At 45.8% G+C, this 22,384-nt stretch overlaps 1 protein-coding gene across 1 annotated transcript; it reads left to right on the top strand.

Annotated features, from left to right (window-relative positions):
* The first annotated feature begins 254 nt into the window (after positions 1-254).
* NFRKB (nuclear factor related to kappaB binding protein) lies at positions 255-17,541 on the top strand. Its single transcript, XM_008498502.2, is given in 28 exon segments — positions 255-406; positions 1,081-1,218; positions 1,795-1,996; positions 2,094-2,221; positions 3,024-3,198; positions 3,404-3,505; positions 4,070-4,143; positions 4,479-4,563; positions 5,024-5,204; positions 5,371-5,479; positions 5,975-6,101; positions 6,920-6,985; positions 7,490-7,569; positions 7,662-7,705; positions 8,066-8,126; positions 9,064-9,238; positions 9,358-9,464; positions 9,891-10,014; positions 10,417-10,496; positions 11,111-11,331; positions 11,436-11,715; positions 12,470-12,688; positions 13,022-13,342; positions 13,344-13,811; positions 14,584-14,658; positions 14,660-14,691; positions 15,450-15,585; positions 16,295-17,541. Coding segments are annotated over 27 exon segments (3,933 nt in total). The 5' UTR covers positions 255-406; positions 1,081-1,083; the 3' UTR covers positions 16,421-17,541.
* Positions 17,542-22,384: the final 4,843 nt, after the last annotated feature.

Here is a 22,384-nt window from a genome sequence, read left to right as displayed (position 1 = left end):
ACAGAAAACCCCAAATTAATAAATTTTTTTTTTCTGTTTGTTTTTTTGTCGTTGTTGTTTAAACACTCCCCGTGCCCTTCTCTTGTCCCCTGGGAGGGTGGGGGGTGTCGGGGTTGTCACAGGACGCGGCTGCCCAGGAGACACTACGGAGCCACCGCGGCCGCGCAGCCGCCTCAGGGCCGCGGCCTCAGCCCCGCGCAGGCGCTTACGGCCCCTCCGCCATCGCGCAGCCGCCTCCTTCCGCCTTCCGGAGCGGGGAGTATCTGGGGGCTGTCTCCCCTTCCTTCCCTTTCCCGGGATCCCCTTTCCCGGGATCCCCTTCCCGGGCCCAGCCGCCTGGAGCCGCCCTAGGGTGTGTGTGGGGGGTGCCCTCCCCTCAGGGAGCGTTGTGGTGTCAGCAGAGCAGGTAAGAAATGCGTGGGTTTGGATCTTTTTTCCCGTGTTTTCACGCTGTCCGGCGCTGGTTTAAGGGTTTGTAATTATTTTTTTTTTTCTCGCTGTTGGGGCGTTTTCCCGTAACGTTTGAAGGGAGGGGAACAGGAGCGCTGGGCCCGCTCAGAGCTGCGGGTTCAGGCTAAGGGAAAACCTGCTTTGGGTCTGTGATTCGGTTCGGTACTCTCAGGCTGTCATGTGGGGTTTTTTCGTCGTGTTTAGTTGTTTCGACAGCAAGAAATGGGTCACCTGTGCTTTCTGGGCACGTCTGGAAGAGCATTTCCTCTCTTGAGGAATTCCTCCTGCACTGGAGCACTAAATTGAGGGTGTAATATCTTGTGTATCTCACAGCCTGAGTGTGCATCGTGTACACCTTATTGTACCTTACACCTTGTGTTTAACACGAGCGACTTGAGACACTCTGGCTGCTCCATCCCTGGAAGTGTCTCAGGTCAGGTTGGATGGGGCTTGGAACAACCTGGGCTGCTGGGAGGTGTCCCTGTCCAGACAGAATGTTGGAATTTGATGATTTTTAAAGTCCCGTCCAACTCAGCCCCTTGAAACCCTTTTACAGCCATTCCTTAGCAGAGGATGGAGCTGGCTTTGGGATTTTTGGGTTGTTGATGATTTGCTGGTGGTGTCTGGCAGAGGATGGACTCTCTGGATCACATGCTGAGCGACCCCCTGGAGCTGGGGCCCTGCGGGGATGGTGCTGGCACACGCATCATGGAGGACTGCATGCTGGGGACCACCAGGGTCAGCCTACCCGAGGACCTGCTGGAGGACGTGAGTGGTGCTGAGCTTCACCTCCCTAAAGCCTTGGCTGTGTCCAGATCCCTCTGTGGGGCTTACAGAACCAACCAGAAAGCAGAGAAATGACTGGTTTGTCCTAGGAAAAAAAGGTGTCAGAAGGGCTTTGGTGAATTTCAGGAAAACTTCTTTTAAAGCTGTTCTGTTACGTTCTTCTTCTAGTAATAATCTTTCTTAAAGACCTTTAAATTTTTTTAATATGAATTTGGTTTTGGTTTTTGTTTTATGTTTTTTTTGTTCAAGTTGGAACTTGGACTAGATTGGGAGACGTGATCACTGGGGGTTGGACTCAGTGGTCTCACTGTCTCTGGGGGTGGGATTAGATGATCTCTAGAGGACCCTTCCAACCCCTAGCATTCTCTAATTCTAAGTTTTGAATGTACTTTGGAGTTCTGAATTTATAGTTATCATTCATTTCCTCATCTTTTCTTAGTACCTGCTCTGACACAGTCTCTCTAAATCTGGTGTTTAACAACAGAAAGCCTTAAGGCTTAAGAAAGACGCCAAGGACCTGGATGTGTTTTTTCCACTCTTGTTTTTTCTTTTCTTTAGCCTGAGATTTTCTTTGAAGTTGTCAGTTTGTCTACGTGGCAGGAGGTGCTGACAGATGCCCAGCAAGACCACCTGAAAAAATTTTTGCCTCATTTCCCTGAAAACAACCGAGAGCATCAGAACAAACTCATCCTGGCCTTGTTCAGCGGCGAGAACTTTCGCTTCGGAAATCCGCTCCACATCGCCCAGAAACTCTTCCGAGGTCAGGGAACATCACAAAATCTGGTGTCATTTTAGACTTAAGATCTGCAAGTAGCAGCTGATGAAACTCAGAGTGGTTTTTTTTTTACCTCTTCCAGATGGGCACTTTAATCCTGAAGTCGTCAAGTACCGGCAGCTGTGCTTTAAATCTCAGTACAAGCGCTACCTGAGCTCGCAGCAGCAGTACTTCTACAGGCTGCTCAAGCAGATCCTTGCTTCCCGCAACGTGAGTGCCTCCTTTCTGTAATCAATAAGTTTTGGGTTTTTTTTTTTTCTACAATAAAGGGTATTTCTGGGTTTGTTATTCTCATAGGTCTTTCATGAATGCTGAGTTTCTGCCTTTCTGGTGCCCCTTGTAACACAGCGCTAGAACCATTCTTACGTTTTCAAATTTCAGGTTTTGAAACTCTGGTAGCTCTCACTTGTGTGCAGTGGCTTTTTTCCACACCCACCTTGTCCCCTGCTTCCTTACTGTCCTATTACCAAGTCAGTTTGCCTTCATTTTCTGCCCTTTCTGTCACTGTGAAACGGGTAAGGTCACTAGATGTGTTTATGAGGTCTGTCTGTATAAAATGAACCCACAGTGATGAGGGAAAATGAATGCAGACATGTAGGAAGTTATTTCCTCTGTAGCCATTAAGGGATAAAGTGTTTTCTTGACAAGAGACAGCATTCCATGTCATGTCAGGAATTTGGAAACTGCTCCAAGGGATCTCAGGCCAACAGATGGTTCTTCTCAGTAGTCCACATAAAATGACAGTGAGGTTATTACTGTGTGTGCAGGTAAAGGTGTGGGAATTTTGCTTTGCTTTTTCCCCTCTTTAAATTACGATCTACAGTGTTGATTTTAAAATCTCTTACATGACAGATACTGTTACTTTTTAAGTGTTATCATCTAAAGAACCGAGTTGCTTCCTGCACCGACACCAAGGACTAAACTTGCTGGAAGTCTATGAGTGAAGGTGATCTGTTGTCACTTACAGTGCTGTAGCTGAGGTAGTTAATGTCCCATGGTTCTCCTCTTCCAGCACTTGCTGGAGTTGGCTCGGAAAGGAGGCCCTGATATGGCCCTCAGGAGGAAGCACTTCCCACCCTCCTATGACACAGAGGAGCGGGACAGACGGACACATCGGCGATACCTGAAGATCCTGAGGGAGGTCAAAGAGGAGTGTGGAGATACCACCTTGTCTTCTGATGAAGAAGGTAATGCCCTTCAATAGAAGGTAATGCCCTGCATCAAGCTAAAGATTGGAGATGTAATGAAAGAGTTTTTTTGGTGTGGGGACATTATCTTTGATTGGAAGAAGGTAAAGTACAATCTTCAGTTTTATTGGCTGTGCTCTGATGAACACAGGGGAACTGAATGGTGCAAATTTCTTGCAGAAAGAAATTTAATTCTTTCTTTTAGATCTAAGCTCCTGGCCTCCAAGTTCTCCAGCACGTTGTTCAAGTCCACCAGTTCCCCTGAGAGTAATCCCCACCCTGTCAACCTTGGACATGAAAACAGCAGGTGAGAGTATGGATTTAAGTATGGATCCATACTGGGCTTAGTGTGGATTTAAGGGTGACAATGACTTCAAAATCCTGCAGGAAATCTGTTGTTTCATGGGAAATCTTATAATGCTTCATTTTTGCAGTCTCCAAAACTGCTGGCTCTTCTCCCAGTGTATTTAATATTTTTCTTCCTAGAAGGTTAGTGTTCTGTCACAAGGGTCTGCAGTACTGGTTTCTCTGCTATGTTTTGATTTAAACAGCTGAAGCATTAGCATAGTTCAGAATATTTTGGAGCATGTGCTGGGGTTCTTGTGATCAAATCTGCAAACCCTTTGTGCAGTAATGCTGATTCTCAGTGCTTTTCACTTCCCTGCTTGAGTGAGCAATGAAATCTGATGAGCCAAGGAAGAAAATGCTGAAAATAAATTGGTTGATTAAAAGAAAGCAAATCAAGTAGCTAAAATCTAGTTACTGAAACTTGGAGATTGTGGAAATGGACAGTGCGTGGCAGTCTAAGAAGTCTGTAAAGCAACAGTAATGGAAAACTTTGTAAATAGTGCTTTTTTTGTTGTTGTTGCAGACAAGATAGAATTTGGGGATAGTGATTTGAAGATGATGTTGAAGAAGCACCATGAGAAACGGAAACGGCAGCCGGTAGGATGTCAGGAGGGCTGGGGAGTGGGACTGCATTTTATCTGTTAGCTGTAAAGTTCAGGGTTCTTCTGGGTCACAAAATGGTTGCTATTTTTTTCTGTGTGTGCACCTGCACTTAGTTGTCAGCCTCCTGTTTTTGCTTCTCTCTTCAGAAGGACTTTGTAAATTATAGTGATGTGTTTTGGAGAGATAGAATTTGGGATTCCAGGGTTAGAAGACTTCCCAACTTTTATTGCAGTTAATAACTTTATAAGATGTTTGGAGCATTCCAGTACTTGGTTACCTTGTTGCTCTCTTAACAAATTGTCCTTCTCCAATTTTAATTTCTGTCATAGGATCACCCTGATCTAGTGACAACAGACCTGACTCTTGAGGACATCATGACTCGAGTAAATGCTGGCAGGAAAGGTTCCTTAGCAGGTCAGTGGTTTGGACACCGCATTTGTGCACTGTGGGGGTAAAAAGTGTGTGAAAAGCTAAGGCTGAAGGTGGTCTCAACAGACTGTTGTATTTTTTTGCTCTTCACTCCTGTGTTGTGGGTTGTTCCATTCCAGTTGCTGACAGCCAACTCCAGTTTCCACTGAGGGTGCCTCCAGCTAATTGTTGAAAGTTAATTTGTGTTCCTCCTCTAAGCATTTACCTTTGCCTTTCTAATTTCATGTACATTGTCTTAAAAATTGAGATGTTCTATTAAAGCAGAGTGCATTGAGGGGAAAAATAAAGATTTGTGGAAGTGACTGGGAAGACAGAGTGAATGAGTACATGCTATTTCTCAATATGTGTTTAATACAAGTTTTTATTTAAATACATAATTTCAGACTCCTTGAAATGTGGTAAGAAGCTTTCTAATTATTATTCTTACCTTTTGTTATACCTACAGCCTTGTTTGACCTTGCAACCCTCAAGAGAAAGGTGAAGGAAAAGGAAGATAAGAAGAAAAAACGGCTGAAGATGGTTAAATCCGAGGTGGAAGATTTGGCTGACTCTCTTAGCAATGCAGATGGAATCCCAGCAATGTCTCAGGATCCTTCTCCCATCCCTCTGTCATCTGTCAAAGAGGAGTAAGTGCTTCACAGGGTCCTGGATGGAGGGAGAGAGGTTGCAGCTTAGGCTTTTGTGGGACTTTTGCAAGCTTTGGTTTAGCTCAGCCCAGCGTTGATGAAATGTGTGGTGTTCATCTTGATATGAAGGTGAACTTATGCTGCTTGTGTTCTCTTTCATTTGAAGACCTCTTGAAGACATGAAGCCATGCCTTGGAATAAATGAAATATCTCCAGTTTCCTTTTTCCTTCTTTTGGAGATACTGTTTCTGGAAGGACCTGCTACTCTCTCTGTGGTGAGGAGCCAGCAACTTGCCTAGGAATCTTTGCAGAAAGCAAAATTAGGGGAAAAAGAGAGGTTTATAGCTATGTATTAGTGATTTTTCTCCAGAATTTCCCTGCTGTAAATGGTATTGTGATGTAGTTTATATACTAAAGAAATGAAACCCATTGGGAGTATATAACATGTTCTGTTTTAATATGCTTAAAATTTAAATTTAAATTTTTTTTAAATTAAATTTAGACAGTGGAATCTCTTAAGTCTTTCTATACCCATTCTTTAGATCATGGTTAGATATATTTTAAGGGCAGAGATGGCAGGGAAGTTTTTTCCCCTTTTTGAGGTCTTTTGTCTGAAATACCCTGTTACAGTTACTTGAAAAAGTCAGGTGTTTATTTTAAATCTGTAAAAAGCTTTTTGTCCCTCAGATGCAGTTAGCTGTTTTGCTTTCTGTTTAAAGTCATAACTTAAATGTGAGATCTTTCATAGAACGTTTCTTTTTCCCCTTCAGCTTGAAGATAAAGTTCTGGATTGGCAGACTTCTCCCGCCAGTGCACTGAATAACTGGTTCTCTTTTGCCCCAAACTGGTCTGAGCTGGTTTTACCCGCCTTGCAGTACTTGACAGGTGACAGCAGGGGTAAGAATGGCTGCTAAAAATACTAACCATCTATCAAAAATACTAATCACTTCAGTCCTAATCACTGCTGGTTTATATGATAGCAAAATAGACTTTTAATTCAGCCATTACAGCAAACCATTGTATTGTTTACAATCCAACAGACTTTATGGCTTGTAGCCTTGGTTTGCATATGGATAGTGGATAAGAGCCAGCTTGATTCCCAGGGTTGTGAAAATGTCTGTGAAATTGCCTCTTGACAGCCAATTTTTCCCATTCAGGTCAATCTCTTCAGGGAGGCTGTTTGGAGCAGGAAGAAATTAGTCTCTTCCTGGGGTGAAAACATTGTGATTCTCTCTGGAGATAATGAAAAAGAAACAAAAAAGCCCAACTTGGGGCTCGAATCAGAGAAGTTTCAGAGGATCCCTTCAAACTGAATCATTCTCTGGTTCTCACTGGCTTAGTGGGAAGTTAAAAGGGGAGAGGCAGTGCTGATGGCTGTGGCCTTTGCAGCATGGAGACTTAATGTTCTCTGGAGTGCTGGTGAATAGTGGAAATTCTGTGAGCCCAGGAAAGGTTCCTGGTGCCTCACAGCATGAGCAGGGTCTCATCTGACAGCCTGTGGATTGCAGACTCATTGTCCCCTTCAGTTCCTTTCTTGTGCTGGCTTGTTTTGCCTTCCCTGTCGGCAAATGTAAATTTAGAGATGTGCTTATGCAGTCTGTAAAAATGCTCTCTCTGCCCTTGGGAGCCTAACACAACAGCTTGGTTGCAGCAGGAGGATTTATGGGGTTGGAGGATTGTATGATGTCTCTGACATGCATGTTTTTTTGCTGTAGATGCTCCTTCCAGCTTCTCACCTTTTGTTGAGTTCAAGGAAAAAACTCAGCAGTGGAAGTTGATTGGTAAGTATCTCGTGCCCTTCTGTGCTTTCAGTGAAGGCTGCTGGTTTTCTCTAGAAATTGGCTTTTCACCTTACTGCAGCCCAGAGAGAGACAAGCAGAGCTGTTAGTTCATGGGTCAGGCCTTTCCTTTTCACTGAGCAAAAGTGTGTTGTCCATTCCAGGTTTTCATTAGACATTGGTAGCAGCAGCAGACAGAATAAGTAAGCAAAGGCTTTGTTAACCATGTTTATGTCACCCTTCACACCACTCTGAACACCTTCTGTATTTTCCCTTCTGTAGAGCATAACTTCTGATTATTCAGAGTAATCATTAGCAATTACAATGCTAAGTGAACGAGGTTTTCGCACTCTCCTAAGTATTGAAATCTGTGAAGTGTTGAAGATGCCTTGTGATGGTGATGGAGAGGTGGGAAGGAAACAGGAGATGACTGGGAAGTGCAAGCAGCCAGCTTCCTAACAGTTTGAGGACTTCTCTTTCAATATTTTTCCTGATTTCTTGGACTAGGTAATTGCCAAGATCATGAGAAGGAGTTGGCAGCACTGTTTCAGCTCTGGTTGGAGACCAAAGACCAGCATTTTTTCAAAGTGAGTCAGAAAAAAAATCACTTTCTATCAGCACAAAACCTGGCTGAGTTCTGTCCAACATTGACACATCTGTTTGGTATTTTTTTTTATAGGAAAATGAGGACAGCTCCGATGCCACAACACCAATTCCCAGAGTGTAAGTGGACAATGCTGCTTGAAAGCTTCTGCAGTGCATGCTAAACCTGTGAAGTTGGGGCCTTGTGCTTTTAGATTGGAATGGCTGGATGCCTAAAATAAAAAGATTTCATACCTGGGGCAGGAGGGAACTTGATAATCTGATTTTACAGAAGCTCACTTGATGTTTCCCCAGGTTACACCCTAGTAACTAGATTATTTACAGCCTTGCTTACCTGCATGGATCTCTGCAGACCTTATTTATGTTATCCTAAATGCTTTCAGAATTTGCAGAAAGGGTAAGGTGACTAATCCTGGGGGAGGTTCTTTGGGATTGTTGTGGGCTTGTTGCTGCTCAGAACTGATGGTCACTTTGTTTCAGAAGGACTGACTATGTAGTCAGACCTAGCACTGGGGAGGAGAAACGCCTCTTCCAGGAGCAGGTAAGAGGAGAAGCATCTTAATTTTAAATACACATATTGAAACAGTTGGCTGCTGAACCAATTTAGAAAGAATTTCAGACAGTTGAGTTTTACACTCATAAAACAAACTTTGTTGATGGAAGGAATATCCAGGAGCAGGTGAGAGGAGAAGCATCTTAATTTTAAATACACATATTGAAACAGTTGGCTGCTAAACCAAGAGAATTTCAGACAGTTGAGTTTTATACTCATAAAACAAACTTTGTGCATGGAAGGAATATCTTTCATCTCTTGAAGTAGGTATCTTGGCCTTTACATATAACTTGCTAACCATATAACCTCACTGCTTACCTGTATTCCCAGGGATTATTGGGCAAAATGAGCTGAAATTGGTTGTTCCAAGCTTTTAATCTCACTTGCCATCTCCCAACATATGCAGGTGATTTGTCTCTGTATTTTTTGAGATTATACAAGCACAACAAGCAGAAGACAAATGGCAGTGAGGGCAACAGTGCACTTAATTATCTTGTCTGTAGTAACTGCAAGTGTGTTAGGGGGTAAACACACAGCTCATCTCCCAGAGTGCATGAGCTGGGGGGGTGATACAGTAGCCAGGTTAAATTCTGGAAATCTTGTTTTTGCCAGATGAGAGGAGGAAGGAAGAGTTTTGTTGTGGCTTTGGGGAAGAGGTGTTTGCTGAGCAGCAGGGGTGTCTGGCACCTGTGCAGCTGCCTAACAGTGCACCTGATGCATTGCACCTTCACTCTGTGAAGTGGTCATTCTGTTTGAAGAACTTTGTGCTTGCCTTGATCCAAAATAAGTTTATACAGCAGTTTTTAAGCCCTTAATTAAAAAAGAAAATCATTTCTAGAGAGTGTTAATGACTCAAAGCAGAAGGTTTAGGGCTTGTCTCTGGTGTTCCATGCTCACCCCCAGCCCTCTCTGTGCCCAACTCCAGGAGCGGTTCCGTTACAGCCAGCCCCACAAAGCCTTCACCTTCCGGATGCACGGCTTCGAGTCTGTGGTGGGGCCTGTCAAGGGGGTGTTTGACAAAGAAACCTCCCTCAACAAAGCCCGGGAGCACTCCCTGCTGCGCTCAGACAGACCAGCCTATGTCACCATCCTGTCCCTTGGTAAGGTGGTGCTGAGCCCTGAGGGTGGAGGGCAAGGGACAGAAAGGTGTCTGCTGGAGTTCTGGGATGCAGCTGCCGGGTTTCACCTGGAAGTGTGAGCTCTAAATCCTGTGTTTCAGTCCGTGATGCTGCTGCTCGCCTTCCCAACGGAGAAGGAACCCGTGCTGAAATCTGTGAGCTGCTGAAAGACTCCCAGTTCCTAGCTCCTGATGTCACCAGTGCTCAAGTAAGTTGGGTCCATCTGTCTCCTCAAACACATTCTCCAAAAAAATATCCTGTGCAGGTCTGGGTGGTGTCCAAGGCCCTATTTATTTTTTTTTTATGCTGCTTTGACAAGCAAATGAGAGCAAGCTTCTACTCTGGGGAAGTGCTGGAAGTCCTCACCAAACTCTGGGTGGTGAAAAAACAGGGAGAAAAGGGAGAAAAGCACAGGACTAACAGTGTGACGTATATTTAATTGCATTTTAAATTCAGCAACAGTCACTTCTCAGAGCTTTCAGCTTTGCTGGGAGCTCCACTTAATCCAGGCCAAGGGCTACCTGTTCTCACTCAGTGCTTACTCAAATGAAGCTTGCTCTCAGCTTATTTGGGTTTGACCTTTGGTTAGCCCGTCCAGGGACATCTTTTAATGCTGTTAATTTTGTATTTTCAGGTTAATACTGTTGTTAGTGGTGCTTTGGATCGATTACACTATGAGAAAGATCCCTGTGTGAAATATGATATTGGACGGAAGTTGTGGATCTACCTGCACAGGAACAGGAGTGAGGAGGAGTTTGGTAAGCCTGGCTTAATGATATCTGAAGAACTGAGAATGTTTATTAATCTTTGGAGCTTCTTCAGTCCAGGTGGATAATGAGCAATAATTATTCCTCTAATCAGTTTGCTAATGGTACCCCATCAGCACTTAAATCCAGTCCTGCGAGCAGTGTGCCAGTTGGAAGTCTTTGTTTGAAAAATAGAAGGGACTACAGGTCTCTGTGGACATTCGCAACTCCTTGCATGTCTTTATTTCAACCTTTTTGGCTAATTTATGTGGTGTTTTTCTTTGCGTTATTACATGAGTGTGTGTGCTTGATCTCTTGTCTGTGGATGAGCCTACAGGTCTGACTTTGCCTCTCTCTTGACTCGTGTGTGCTTGTGTTCAGGAGCTCCAACTTTGTACTTATTTGTACTTGCAGAACGAATCCACCAGGCTCAAGCTGCTGCAGCAAAGGCCAAGAAAGCTCTTCAGCAGAAGCCAAAACCTCCAGCTAAAATGGTAAATTTCTTTGCACAGGTTTTGCACAGTTGCTTTTAGGATTGGGTCAGAGATACAGGGTTAATTTAATCCATAAATTCTGCATTTGGAGTGGCTGATGAAAATATTTGGGTCATCAATTCATCATCTGTGTGAATGTCAGTGTTGGGCTTGCACCAGTGCACAAAATGAAGAGGGATCTTTGACACCTCTCTATTTCTTCTCTTTTCCTTAGTTTTAATTAATTCAAGGAATTAATTTGTGCTCCCTGTCCTTGGGGATGGTCTTTCAAATCTAGTTTTGGGTTGAGCTGTAGCAGAGGGAGTGAAATGTACCTTCTGCTTTCCCCCTTGCTGTGCTGAAGCTGTCTGGGTTTGGATGTCTTTTTTGTTGTTGCTGTAGATACCAAACACCTCTAAAATGGCTGTTGGCAAAGTAACCAAGGTGGAAATCAGCATTGTAACCCCATTTATGGCTGCAGCTGGGGACAGTCAGTCAGTCACCTGTGATTTCAGGGTTTAGCACTGGGGCATCATTCAGAACTGTACAGAACTCAGCTTCAAGGGCTCAGCCAAGTGATTTTTTATTTTTTTTTTTTTGCCAAGACCTTAATGCTTGACCTGGTTGCTTTGCAGAAGTCTGGTAGCAAGGAGAGTTCTGTAAAAGCACTCCCCAGCTGCACATCAGAGCCCAGCCAGCTGAGCCTTAGTGACTCCAGCATGCCACCCACTCCTGTGACTCCTGTGACACCCACTGCACCAGCATTACCAGCAACCCCCATTTCATCCCCACCAGTGTCTGTGGTGAGCAAGAGTGGATCTGGTGCTGGATCTGAGCCAGCCAAACCCAGCCAAAGGTACTTCTGCTGTCTCCTCCATCACATGTGGATGTTCCTGGTCCTTTCTCAAGTCATTTCCTCCCCATCTTTCCTGACCTGCTGGATTTTTATCTTCGCTGCAGTGTTCTTCTGGTGTCATCCCCTACCATGCCCCAGCTTGGGACCTTGCTTTCCACAGCCCAGAGCTCACAACAGACACAGCCTGGGCCACAGCCACCCCCTCCCAGGGTGGTCAGTCACACCACCTCCTCAGGATTGCCCCAGGTCCGGGTTGTCACTGCCCAGTCCAGCCTCCCAGCTGTGTCCCAGCAAGCCCCAGTGGTCACCCAGCAGCAGCAGCCTCCAGCAGTGCCTCAAATCCGTGTTCCAGCTACAACCACACAAACCAAAGTGCTCCCTCAGGTGAGTTGGGCTGCAGGGAAGTGGTGGAGTAGCTCTGACTTCTAAGCTGACTTCTTCTCATGGTTTTGGTGTGGTGCACAGGGATGATTTTCTCGCTGGGAACGTGCATTAACCCTGCAGGGTAGGAGCATAGAAACAGCTGTGCATAAATAATCCTGGTCAGTGCTCCTTTTGCATCACAAAATGATTTGGGTTGGAAGGGACCTCAAAGATCATCTGGTTTGGGCAGGGACACCTCCCACCAGCCCAGGTTGCTCCAATCCCCATCCAGCCTGGACTTGAACACTTCCAGGGATGGAGCATCCACAACTTCCTGGTCAACCTGGGCCAGGGTCTCACCACCCTCACACTAAAAGAATTTCTTCCTAATGTCCAACCTAAACCTCCCCTCTTCTGTTTTAAAACCATCACCCCTTGTCCTGTCTTTATTTGCCCTTATAAAAAGTCCCTCCCCAGCTTTCTTGTAGACCCCTTCAGGTATTAAAAGGTGCTCTAAGGTCTCCCCAGAGCTTTCTCCAGGGTGAGCCACCCCAAATCTCTCAGCCTCTCTTCACAGGAGAGATGCCTCAGCCCTGCCATCATCCTCATGTCCCACCTTGGCCTCTCTCCACATTTTTTTTGTGGCACTGTTAAATTCTGCATTCCAGTAAAAAAGCCTCCAGACTTAGCAACCCCAGCACAAGGCAGGAAGAGTAATTATGAGTCTGTTGGTAGTGTGTTTGTCCACTCAGAGGCTTGCTGTGTCTTTCTGTAGGCTGTGATGACTCTGCCAGTCAAAGCTCAAACCAGCCCCGTGCAGGTGCAGAGAGCAGGAAGCTCTGTGACGGGACAGACAGGCATCAGTGTGACAGGACTGTCCCCAGCACCCAGCCCTGCTGTGAAGCCAGCAGCCAGCTCTCCAGGCAGTTCTGCTACCAGCACCTCCTCTACCACTGTTATCCAGAACGTGGCTGGCCAGAATATCATCAAGCAGGTGAGAGGGAGGCAAGGTGAAAGCTTGAAATGCTGTTTCAGACCAGGGTTGGATGCATCTGAGGCCCGTTTTCACCTACAGGTAGAAGTTGTGTTAGTGCAGGTTCTTTAATTAACCATCTGCTGATGTTGGTCTCGTTTCCCTTCATCTTGTCTGAAGAAGAAAGCAGCTCCACAGTGCTTTGTGCTTTGGGAATGGCAGCTGATGTGCAACCAGAATTTATTTTCAGTGGTGTGCCAAGTGCCGGCATTGTGTTGCTTCCTGTCTGATGGGATCAAACATCCCATGGGGAAGTTTTCCTTTTGCCACAGCAGCTTCTCTGATCTCTTCCAGGTGGCTATCACAGGACAACTTGGCATGAAAACCCAGCCTGGAAGCAGCATCCCCCTGACAGCCACCAACTTTCGGATCCAAGGGAAGGATGTGCTGCGCCTGCCCCCCTCCTCCATCACCACCGACGCCAAGGGACAGACCGTGCTGCGCATCACCCCTGACATGATGGCCACCCTGGCCAAATCTCAAGTCACTACTGTTAAACTGACTCAGGACCTCTTCACAGCAGCTGCTGGGAGCAGTACTGGTGGGAAAGGCATCTCAGCAACTTTGCACGTCACCTCCAATCCCGTCCAGACTGCTGATTCTCCAGCCAAGACTTGGCACGGCCACTTCTGCTTCTTCTTCCAGCCCGGCTGGAAGCACGGTGGTTAAAGTGACTCCTGACTTGAAGACTCCAGAGCCAACAAGCTCTGCATTCCGACTGATGCCTGCTCTGGGCATGACAGTGGCAGATCAGAAGAGCAAAGCCATAACTACAGTGGCATCCACTGAGGCCAAGCCAGCTGCTACCATCAGGATCGTGCAGGGGCTGGGGGTGATGCCCCCCAAAGCTGGGCAGACTATTACTGTAGCTACTCATGCTAAGCAAGTGCCCTCTTCCTCAGCAGTCAGCATGGCTGGCACAGTCCATACCTCAGCTGTCTCCTTGCCAACAGTGAGTGCCACAGTGTCCAAAGCAGTGGCTGTGGCCTCAGGAGCTGCTGGCACTCCCATAACCATAGGCACAGGAGCCACCAGTGTGCGGCAGGTCCCCGTCAGCACCACAGTGGTGTCCACATCCCAGGCAGTAAGTAATGCTAAGCTTTTTCTGGAGGTGGGTGAGGAAAGGGGAATGCTGAAACAATCCTGAGGAGTTTTCTCTGAGAATCCCACGTCCACAGAGGCATAAATTCAGTACTGGAGAATGGGGGTCTGCAGCTGATCTCATGGGGTTGGAATAACCCCGCAGAGGGGGGAATAGGCATGTGCTCTGTTAATAGGTCCATTAGCTGCAAGAAACTGAATTAATCTGGTGCTGGCAATGAGAATAGAATTGTAGCCAAATGCTGACTTGCCAGCAGAGAGTCAGATGGTGTTTGCCTTTGTCTCCCATTGTGAGTGAACAAAATAAACTTTGCTTATCTCAAGTGCTATCTTGTGCAGCTCAGCGTCTTGCCACACACCCCTGAAGTAATTTCCCTTGGGATGGTGTCAGAGCTAGAAGCACTTGTTACACAGCAATTTTTCTTACAGAATTTCCCATCTAATGCCCTGTGAAAACTGAATAGGCTAATTGACAGTACCAGGGCTTCCCAAGGATAAAAATCCTGGGTGGATGCAGTGATCCTTCCCAGACAGTCCTGTTGTGCAAAGGTGATGCAGGTTTTCAGGGCTGAGGCAGCTGTGAATGAGATGGAGGTGAGTTTTAACAAGCCTGAAGCAGAGCACAGATTTCAGGTTGCTGGTTTCTCCTCCCAGGACTCCTAAAAAAAACCAAGCTGAGTGGTAACTGCCTGTTGTCAAGCAGTTTCTCTGCTGAACTCCTTATGGCTCCTCATGTCTTCTTCCAACTTCTCTAGGGTAAGCTCCCAGCACGAATAACAGTGCCTCTGTCAGTGATCAGCCAGCCTGTGAAGGGCAAGAGTGTGGTGACCTGCTCCCATCATCAAGGGCAACCTTGGGGCCAAGTGAGATACTTTGCGTGTGTAGCTGTGCTTTAGAACCAGGCTGTGGAAGGTCTGTGCTCAGAGATTCCTGAGGACTGAGCAGGCAGAGGGGGGAATAGGCAAGCAGTCTGTTAATAGGTCCATTAGCTGCAAGAAAATTAATCTGGTGCTGGCAATGAGAATAGAACATCTGGTTAGGTGCCCTGAGGTGGAGGTTCTAGCAAGTAACTGAAGAAAAAAGCAGCATTCTTTGCCTTGAACCAGCTATTAGATCAAGTTCTGTGTGTTTGAGCAGGAATGACCTGGTGACATACCTAAAAATATGTTATAAACTGAGGCTATCCCTCCCTTAAAGAAACCAGGGAGTGTGAACTGCCTCAGTGTGAATTCCTCTGCCATTCTTCAGCTACTCAGGTCTTCTTGTTAATTCTTCCAAGAAATCTGCTGGTCTGTCCCTTAGTTAAGATTTCAGGGCAGACTTGTGTGTGCTCAGAATTTTTTCTGTGTTCAGGCCTGATCAGACTATCCTAGTGATGTGCACAGCCCAGAATTAGAGAGTTTAATTCATGTGATAAATTATCAGAGTGATAAATGTTGACATAAACTTGTGTGTATCAGTATTGTGGGGGGAAAAAATAGCCCAAACCCTGCTGCTTGAAATAATTAGTAAATTAGAGAAGTCATTTTAATCTTTTAGCAGCTGAGGAGCAATTTGTGAGTCTGACAGACCTAGCCTGCTGTGCTGCTCACTAACCTGCTAACAATTTTATTTTCTTTAGCATCAGTGGATTAGGGAGAAATATCATCCTGACTACCATGCCAGCAGGGACAAAACTGATTGCTGGGAACAAGCCAGTGAGTTTCCTGACTGCACAGCAACTCCAGCAGCTGCAGCAGCAAGGCCAGGCCACACAGGTATCAGCACACAGAGTTATTTTATTGTTTAATGTTTGCTTTTTGATGACTTAACATCTGGGGGTTTTTACACCTAAGTGGGGTTCCACAACAAGTGCACAGCTTGGCTGTAGCACCTGCAGTAAGCTCATGCAGTGCCTCACCTCCTTTACCTTCCCTCCATCCAGAAATGGGTTTGAAGCACTGAGAGTAGAATGAAAACCTAAAAATCCTGCCAGGAAATGTTCCCAGCTGCTTGAAGAATTGTTTCCATACCCTTGGCTCTTTTTGTAGTGTTTTGTACTTTGTGCTTCTGTGGGCTGATGCTTCTTGAAGAAATCCCAGTGCTGCTTTGCTTATTGATCTGTTTGTCTTGGAAACTTTGTGTTCTGGCATTCCAAAGAATTAATCTGTATTGAGAGCTGCTAGCAACAAGTCTGTAGAAGGAAAGTCTCCAGTGGATCCAAGTCCTCCTGAAAACCTGTAAAAGCAGCTGAGGTGTAGGTTTGTACCCAGCAGATGAAGTGACCTTCTTGTAACAGGTTCTTGATGTGTTTTGGTGCTTGGTCATGTTCATGTAACATGACCTTTACATGTTCATGTAGCAGCCTTTGTGTTGGCAGCAGAAGATCACTTAGCAGTGCTTCAGTGTGCAGTGCAAGTGCCACATGTTCCCAGGTTTTTCTTGATCTGAATTCAGTTTTTTTTTTTTCCTTTCCCTTTCAAACAGGTGCGGATTCAAACAGTCCCAGCTTCTCATCTCCAACAGGGAACAGTGTCTGGCTCTACTAAAGCAGTTTCCACTGTGGTTGTGACAACAGCTCCATCTCCAAAGCAGACCCAAGATCAGCTATGAACACTGGTTGAAAATGGATTGCTTTCCAAGAACTTCCCTGAGCCCATCCAGCCACCCAAGACCACCAGGCACAGTCATGGCTAGAGTTTGGAGTTGAGGATGTCATGATTTTTTTTGTCTGGAGTCAACACTGTGATGTCTAGGTAGAAAATCCACAGCTAAAGATGCTGTAGCTACTAAATAAAATGTTCCTGTCTGGATCTGTGAAGCCAAGTTGGGTGGCATTGATAGCTGAAGAAATGTCTTCCTTATCTTTGTTCTCTTTCCATCCAAAAGGCTTTTTGCAAACACCATTTCTGTGCATTTGGGTTGTAGATGAAGCAGTCAGCCTTGGGTTTCCTTAACTGGGGAAACCCAGTTGCTTGGAAGGAGTCATTCAGACCTCTCCTGGAGTCTGGATGCCACTACAACTGATTTAGGTGACTTAGGATGGTGACTTGGACACTAAATTTTGTAACAGCATAGGATTAGATCCCTAACTCAGTTAGCCTCACATTTACAGGCTTTTAATACATCTCTGCCCTACCTCTGACATCAGACTGCTTTTGAACAGATACCACTTCCATGTCAAATTTCTGTCAAGATGGTTTGGACTGTAAAAAAGCTGCAGACCATGGGGGCAGAGTGAGAAGTGGAGGAGTTACAGAAAGTCCTCTGTGTGAACAAGTGTCAGCAAATAGCAGGAAAGTGGAAAGGAAGAAGGAAGTGTTGACCAGAAGGGTCCTCCTTTAGTTTTCCTCAACAAATAAAGCTTTTTATAAGTCAAAGATGACTGTAGCTTGTTTTGAAAGTTTGGGATCTGTTTTTCAGATAGACCCAAACTGTAGTCTCTAGGACTCAGCAGAAATATTTTAACCTGTGATCCTTGCCCTTTGGTTTTGTTTTTTCAACTTTGCAACTTGATCTTTCTCTGTAAATTTGTTTGAATTTTGCACACTGCAAATGGTTTTTCTGACATGACCTTGGAGCTTTCTCAGAATGAAATCAGAAGACATGTTGGACCAGAAGACTAAAAGGGCAGAATTACAAAATCTCTTTGCCATCTCCTTTCAGTGTTGTACAGCTTATTGTGTGTATAGTGATTGGCTTGCCAAGGGCTTATAAATTCTCCATCTTCCTTGTGAGATGGCTCTTTTTAACCTGTTTTTTTCTGGTGTTTGTTTTTTCAGTATGTTACACATTACACAGTCATGTTACACACTTATAAATATTAAATATTTATAATATACTTAAAGAACAAGTCCTAACAGTTCAGAGCTGCATGGCTGGAGCTGTGTGTGTGTTGATATTGAGAACCACTCCACCTCAGCAGAGCAGGCAGGTATTTTGGGCTCCAGGCTGGGTGTCTTGGAAACCTGGAAATACAATTTTATACCTCAAGAAGGGAATTTGGAGTGAGAAAAGTTTTCTGTACCTGTTTGGGGATCTTTTGAGTGTGTCCTCAGGCTCCATTTCCCTTTGAGCCTTGGGAAGGAGCATCAATCACCCCGCTGTGGGCTTCTTATTTTAAGGACTCATGGTGGCTGCAGTAGCACAGGTTTTCCTCCAGCCTCTCTTCTTCCTCCCAGAAGAACAAAGCACAGCCTCTCCTGTGGTTCAGCCATCTGAGGAGCTGCTTCCACTCTGGTTGAAAAATAACCCTTAAACTCCTGCAAGTAAAAAGCCCTTGTTTGAAATCAGGAAGCTTGAACTTATGCCCAGGAGGCTGGAGGGCAGAGAGGGGCTTGAGTTTGGGTTTTTTTGTGTGTGCTGGAACTGGATGAGGGTTTATTTAAGGCAGACTCTGTTCTGTTTGCTCCTCTGCCCTTTCTCTGGTGACTGAAAATCATGCTGGGTGAGTAAGAGCTGCTCAGGGGAGGCATAGAGAAAGGATGACACCAACATTACCAAATTCCCATCTGTTCCTCCTGCCTGAAACCCAAGGGGTTTTCAGTCTGTTGCATGTTTGCCATTGCTTTTCTTAATTAAAAAATGAACAGTTCAGCCAGTTTTTGTCACGGGGAGATGCTCACTGGAGTTATCCAGGAGCCTTGGTTCTTTCTGAAAAACTGGGGGAGGGATGTTTCTTTCCACCAAGAGAATATTGTTTAATCATTGCTTACAAGGGCTGAGCATGCTACAAACAGCCACGGGCCATTTGAAGGCTTTTTAGTAAGAGCAGCTGCTCTGTTTTATTTAAATCCTGAGGGAAATCTCTGTTTATGTACCTTAGTAGGATGCCCTCATGAGCTCACCTAGCAGCTATTTCCCTTTCCAAAAGCAAACTGCTAATTGGACATCAACCTGCACATTTTGAGCACTTGATCTGCCTTCCCCAGCTGCCTGGAAGTCACTTGCAGAGTTTTTTTTAGGTAAACACAGAAACCTTCTTGCTTCTTTTGAATCTGGCAAATCTGAACCAGAGAAGCCAGAACAAAAATCCCAGCAGCAGACTCTGCCTTGTGCCCTCCTGACATCAGTCTGGGACGTGGTACCCAGGTGAGGATTGCTCCCAGGGGATAGCAACCTGAAACTGAAGATTTTTGCCCCACAACCTTAATAAACACAGTGACTTCTGCAGGCTGAGCAGGGCTGTGGGGAAGGGAAAAACTGCTCTGTCCTAGGAGGAGGTTTGAGATTGGTTGCAAGCATTTCCATCTGAGATTTCCAAAAGTCAGGATCTTTGCTCCAAGGGGATGCTCAGTGCTACACCAGCTCACCCAACAGCAGCCTGATACATCATTCCCTCATTTGGGAAAAGAGATATTATTATTATGTTAGAGGTAATGAAGTTTTTGGAATACAAACTCCTAGCTAGAGAAATCTGAGCTGCTCAGCCCCAGCTGCACTCAAAGCTGCTGCTACCTCAGGTCATTTGACCTCCCTCAGGTGGTTCTTGTAGGATGAGTCACTGGATGTGACCATTTCTTTCTGTGGACTCCCAAAAGAATTCTGGATGAGTAGCTCAAATGTGGGCTTTTAATGATTTAATTTAGGGGTGACACATCTTACCTGAAGTGACCCATTTGAGTCTGGATTGACTCCATGTGGCATCCTGCATTGAGGCCTGAAAACTTCTAAATCAGAGGCAAATATCTTCAGAACCCGTTTTGTTCCTTCTCTCTGGCAGTAATGACCAAACCAATTTTCTTAGTGTCCTACAGACTGCAAGACCTGGAGCAAAATAATTCACCTGCCAGAACCAGGGGACCTTGGAGTGAGGACCTGTGAAGATGCTGGCATTGTTTGAAACCCAGTAAGTGATTTTCATGTGTTGATGTGTCATTCTGAATTAAATTTTTGGCAACAGGGGGAATTTTTTTTCCCTTTGTGTTTGGGGAAACAATGGCTTCTTGGTATTTATAAGATGCACATATAAAAATATGCTTCTATACATAGAAAAATATGCTTGATTACTCAAAAGAAAGTATTGGCACTGGGGATTTTTAAGCTGCTTAAGCAAGATGCTTGGAAGTCAGCCTGTGATGAGAGTTGTTCCTTTGTTCTGTTATACAGTGAAATTATGGGTATGAGCAGGGAGTCAGAAGCCTTTGAGTCACTGGAAGTTTATGAATTCCTCATCTCCCTTTGCTCTGCTTTGCTTGTGGGAGGAATTCAGTTTGGGCTCATGGATGGGTGGCTTAAATAATAAATAATTGGGAAGCCCTTCTCTGGAGGGTTGTATTTAACAGTGGGCCTGTGCTGAAACTGCACTTTGAACTCTGGTTGGCCCCTGTAATGGCCCTGAAGGGCTCTTCAGGCTGGTGCAGGGCAGAGGAAGAGGCTCCCATGACAGTTCTGTTGTTGCAGTGTTAGATGTGGTCTCTGTAGGAAGCTGGGAGCTTCCCAAAAATCATAAACTGGCCTGGGTGGTTGTTCCCCAGTGTGCCCCAGGAGAGCTGGGCAGGCAAGAAGGTGTTAATGATGAAAAGCTGAGGATTTAGCCCAAAGCCCCAAGTGCTTCACTGTCACAAAAATAGCACCTTAATCCTTTGAAGGGAAAATGTAAAAGCTTACTCTGTTTTTTTGGAGAGCAGTGACCAAGAGAGAGAGCCCCAAGTCTGAGGGGTGAGGCCTTTGTTGTTAGAAAGGTGGGTTTGGGTCTGGTTGATAGGATTTGTTCCATTTTTATGGGACAGTTGGTGTTGTGAAGGTGACTAAAAGGGATGTGGAGTTGCTGGAAGGGTACTGCCCGTGTTCAGAGTTAGCAAACCCAGGAGGAGGAAAAATTTCATTGTCTGTGCCTATATGTGCCTGGACCTAAACAATTTCACCAAGAAGGGTCAGAGTTTGCATTAGGGCTGGATTTAATCCCTGCTTATGTGTTTTCCTGCTTTTTCCATGATGTAACCATGCATTATGGAGAGACAACAACCAATTGGCTGGGAACAACTGCTGCAGCTCACTGATTTTTCAGAAGTTCTCTCTCAGTCCTTCAGCTGGGTTGCAAGGTGAGGCACGTTTCCCAACCTCTCCCTGACATCTGGTGGCAGGAATCTGAGGGCTGCCCTTCAGCCCATGGACAACCTTTTCCCCACAGGTACTTGAGAGCCAGCAACAAACACCTGAGCTTGAGAAAACTGGTAGAAGAGCCCCAAAAAATAAAAATCAGAGCTTCAAGTCCTTAAAGTCAGGACACCTTAATACCAAAATAGATTGGTTTGGCAGGAGGGGAACTTTGAGGCAAACATTATACGTTCTGATCCTATTTTTGGGGTGGAGAACAGTCTAGCAAGCAGTCAGCAGGGTGTTCCATCCAGCCTGCCACCTCATCCAGAGAGGGACAGCATCATCTAGGAGAGCACAGATTTCCTCTCACTTCTGACAGGCTGAGCTCTGAGTTTGCTGCCAGTTTTCCTGCTTTAGGGTGGGAATGTCAGCAGCATGTGGAGCCTCAACATGCCCAGCTAGAGCAGGGAGTTTCTTGTCTGGAAGACAGTAGGAGCTGAAAGCAGCAAAAATCCCCATGCCAGATCCCTTAGACCTCTTGCACTGACCAAGTGAGGGGAGAAAGAGGTCTCAGTGAAAAGTCAAAGCTGTGTCTTTGTTTTGGTCAACACAGAAGTCTGGATTTCTATTTTCTGTGGAAAATAAGGTGGCAAGGCAGGTGTGCATGGCTCAGCTCTGCCTGTCTGCAACAAACCCAAGAGAAATGGGTTTTTCTAACCCATTGTCTGCATCCCTCCCCCAGCTAAGTCACTGCCTCAGTTTACACATTCACAGCTTAGGAGGGCAGGACCTTAACTGCCTTTCAATCTTGGGTGTGCCTCAGTGTGCAGCCAGGTTTCAAAATACCCAGGGCCAGAAACCAGGCAGTCAAGCCTGTCCACTCCTTTAGAATTTGGCTGGCAAAGTGCTGCTGCTGCTGCTGATTCAGAGCTCACAAAAAGGTGAGCCACGGGAGAGCTGAAGAGAGACCCAGTAAAAAGCAGAAGAGGAAGCTTACAGCCTGTGGTGGATGCCCCAGTGCTTTGGATTCCCTTTGGAGTCCTGTGACTGTTAAGTGGTTGGCACCATCAGCATCAGAGACACAAGAAAGGGTTCCTCTGAATTTTGGAAAATGTTTCAGTGCTGTCTGGGCTCTGTTGGAGGGCTCCTTGCTCAGTGTCCCCTCCTGTCCTTGCTCTCATGCCCTGGTCACCCACAGGCTGTCCCAGTGCCCTGTGTTCTGGGCAGCAAAGCCCTTTGTGATCCCTCCCAAAACCACCTTTTGGGGGCAGGACTCTCACAGCAGAGCTTGGGAGAGAAGCGTTTGAGCTCAAAGGGTAAATGCCCATCCCAATGACACAAAACCCTTGGCCGGCTTCCCCAGAGGCAGCCCCACCACCCTCTGCCTGTGCCCAAGTCCACACCTCCCATTCTCCAAACTCAGTAATTATTCCCCTTGCCTTGCAAAGGTTGAACCAGCCCAGGAGGAACTCTCCCCAGACCCTACAAGAGGCAGAGATGTGCTCAGTGGAGCGGTATCCAGCGTTTCACCTTCCC

This window comes from Calypte anna, chromosome 24 (genome assembly GCF_003957555.1).
Source record: "Calypte anna isolate BGI_N300 chromosome 24, bCalAnn1_v1.p, whole genome shotgun sequence".
Lineage (NCBI taxonomy): Eukaryota > Metazoa > Chordata > Aves > Apodiformes > Trochilidae > Calypte > Calypte anna.
This window is presented reverse-complemented; position numbering and strand designations above follow the sequence as displayed.